The sequence below is a fragment of the Pterocles gutturalis genome, unplaced genomic scaffold, assembly GCF_000699245.1.
Source record: "Pterocles gutturalis isolate BGI_N339 unplaced genomic scaffold, ASM69924v1 scaffold8792, whole genome shotgun sequence".
Lineage (NCBI taxonomy): Eukaryota > Metazoa > Chordata > Aves > Pterocliformes > Pteroclidae > Pterocles > Pterocles gutturalis.
This window is the reverse complement of record NW_010110212.1, coordinates 15,338-17,927: the sequence shown is the minus strand read 5'-3', so window position 1 is coordinate 17,927 and position 2,590 is coordinate 15,338. Positions and strand designations below refer to the sequence as shown.

At 57.9% G+C, this 2,590-nt stretch overlaps 1 protein-coding gene across 1 annotated transcript in view; it reads left to right on the top strand.

Annotated features, from left to right (window-relative positions):
* The window catches only part of LOC104461612 (protein FAM3D-like), a 3,584-nt gene extending 1,089 nt beyond the window's left edge, over positions 1-2,495 (top strand). Inside the window, exons 2-7 of the mRNA XM_010073255.1 lie at positions 4-51; positions 295-353; positions 513-563; positions 1,851-1,935; positions 2,069-2,195; positions 2,406-2,495. Coding sequence (XP_010071557.1) covers positions 4-51; positions 295-353; positions 513-563; positions 1,851-1,935; positions 2,069-2,195; positions 2,406-2,495 — 460 coding nt within the window. The remainder of the gene's footprint in view (positions 1-3; positions 52-294; positions 354-512; positions 564-1,850; positions 1,936-2,068; positions 2,196-2,405) is intronic.
* Positions 2,496-2,590: the final 95 nt, after the last annotated feature.

Genomic DNA, 2,590 nt, shown 5'->3' with positions numbered 1-2,590 from the left:
CAGCGGCGCCGCAAACGTGGTGGGACCCTCCCTCTGCTTCGATGACGAGGTGTAAGCAGCACACGGGGGTCACGGGGCAGCCACAGCTGGGCTGGGCTTGAACAGGGCGTGCGTGTCCTCTGCCAAGCACACTGATGGCCATCACAGTGTATTTGTGGTTAAAAAATTGGAAATAATTTTCTGTCTGGGAGCATTTTGCTGTCTGCAGCCGCACGTTGCCCCATCACAGTTTCACTGGCACCAGCATCTCCAGGGCATCCTGCCCTCACCGGTGCTCTCGGCTTTCCTTTCCAGCCTCATGAGCAGCGTGAAAAACAACGTTGGCAGAGGCCTGAACATCGCGCTGGTGAACGGTGAGTCGGGCGAGCACAACCCCCCTCTCCCCATGGCCGGGGTTCCTTCCTCCCCCGGGGGGGACAGGCCACCAGGGACCCCAAGGTGGTGGCCAAGCAAAGCCTAGAGCCACGCCGGTGCGAACTCACGGTGCTCTGCTTTGAACTGTCCCCCTCCAGGAACAAGCGGGCAGCTCCTCAAAGCGGGCACGTTCGACATGTACTCCGGAGGTAAGCGCGGTGGCTTTGCGGCTGGTGGCTCCCAGCGGCACGGCTGGCTGCCGGCTGTTCAGGCTGCTCCTCCGGCACGTGTTTAATGACAAAGTCTAGGGGACTTTGACCAGGATTGCCAGCCGGGGCGGTGAAAGCTCAGCTTTCCCTGACAGCACTGAGCCTGGAGCCCTCGCAATGCAGCTGCATCCAATATTGGCTCCTCGCACCTTTTACATGTGTGTAATAGCCTAAAAGACATAATTCCACCAAACTGAATAAACCAGGGCACTTGAGACCCCAGAGAGGCCACTTCCTGAGATCGGTTAGTTACACTAATCCTGAGGTTTTGCAGATTTCAACTCAGTTTTGAATGCTGGCGGTGGCTGAGCAGCAGCTTGTTTCCCCGCTCTCGCAGGAGGATAACTGAGGAGCCCAGGGGCTGGCAGGAGAGATGTGGCCCCGGCCCCAGCGAGGCTGGGCACAGGGAGCAGAGCCTGGTGGCAGCAAGGACCATGTGCTTGGCGGCTTCAAACCGTCTTCCTAACAGCAAGAAGATGCCCTGAGCCGGGGCAGCACCCGCTCACAGCCCAGCTGGTCCTGACTTGCAGGATGCTGTAAATCCCACTGTTGCTGCAGGGTTCCGGCAGGACTCCTCAAAATCACACGCTAAAGACACCGCTACACTGCTTTTGATTTACCCTTTGCTGTCTGAGCCTTCCCCGGGGATCCATCACCCTTTCTGCTTTTTGGCTTTGCAAGCTGTTCTTGGTAACTCAGGAGAAACACCAATATCGTGAGATTTACAGATGAGTTTGTGAGCGAGATGCGAGGGGCGAGAGGCTCCGGGAAGGAGCCGGCAGTCGGCTCCTGTGCCACTAGATGGGGCGTCGGACTCAGCATCCCACGGATGCAGGATGAGGAATCATTCCCGCAATCCAGCCAAAGGCACGATAGCACAGCAGGCAGCTCTGCAGCCCAGGGGGTTAATTTCTTGCGTTGGGAAGTAAATTCGTGTAACTAGATTTCACAGTTAGCAAGCAAAGTTTAGGAGCAAATTCCACCCTGCAGTTGTACCGGCAGGAGGAAAGCACGAGCCCCGGGCACTGCGGGAGAGCCCAGCTGGGAGCAAGAGGTGGGGAATGAGCACCCGGGAGCCTGTCCTTCCCAAAGCCCATGACCCCCAGATCCTGGCCAGCACCAGCACAGCCAGGGTATCTCCCACCAGCCCAGAGGAGGTTCCCCCCACTGCCACACAGCAGTCCCTGCTAAATCCCTTCTGCTCTCCTTAATGCTCTTCTCTCCCAGACATTACCAAACTGGAAACCTTCCTCCAAGAGATCAAGCACGGCACCATCGTGCTGGCAGCCACCTACGATGACCCCGCCACAAAGTGAGTCTGGCCCCAGGAGCAACACCTGGTTCCCAAAAACCCGCAGCTGAGGGGAGCTGGAGGTGCTGCTGCCAGCAGCAGAGAGGGGACAGGAGGGGACACACCACACTAACGCCTTCTTACTCTCTCTCAGGATGAACGACAAAGTACGAGAACTTTTTGTGGAGCTGGGCAGCAGCCATGTGGGTGACCTGCGCTTCCGGGACAACTGGGTCTTCTTGGGAGCAAAGGGGCTGAAGAACAAGAGCCCCTTTGAGCAGGTACGTGGCCCTCCCCTGCCACCAGCTCCGGAGGCTCCCATCCTCTTCACAGCACCTCCTGAGCCACGTCTCACCTCCCTCTCTGCAGAAAACATGGGCTGGCAGTGTTATCCCCCACGTCAAGCCAAGCCACAAGTTTTGCCACATTGCAAGCTTGCACTGCGCCACCGATCTCCTCATTTATTTCCTCTCTCTTTCTTCTTCCTGCAGCACATCAAAAATGATCAGAAGACAAATAAATACGACGGCTGGCCTGAGCTGCTGGAGATGGAGGGCTGTGCCCCCAAGAAGATGGATTAGCACCAAGCCCCAGCCTGCCACAGAGGAGAGACCAGTCTCACGGGGACCCCAGCCCCATCACAGGGACCCCAGCCCCATCACAGGGACCCCAGCCC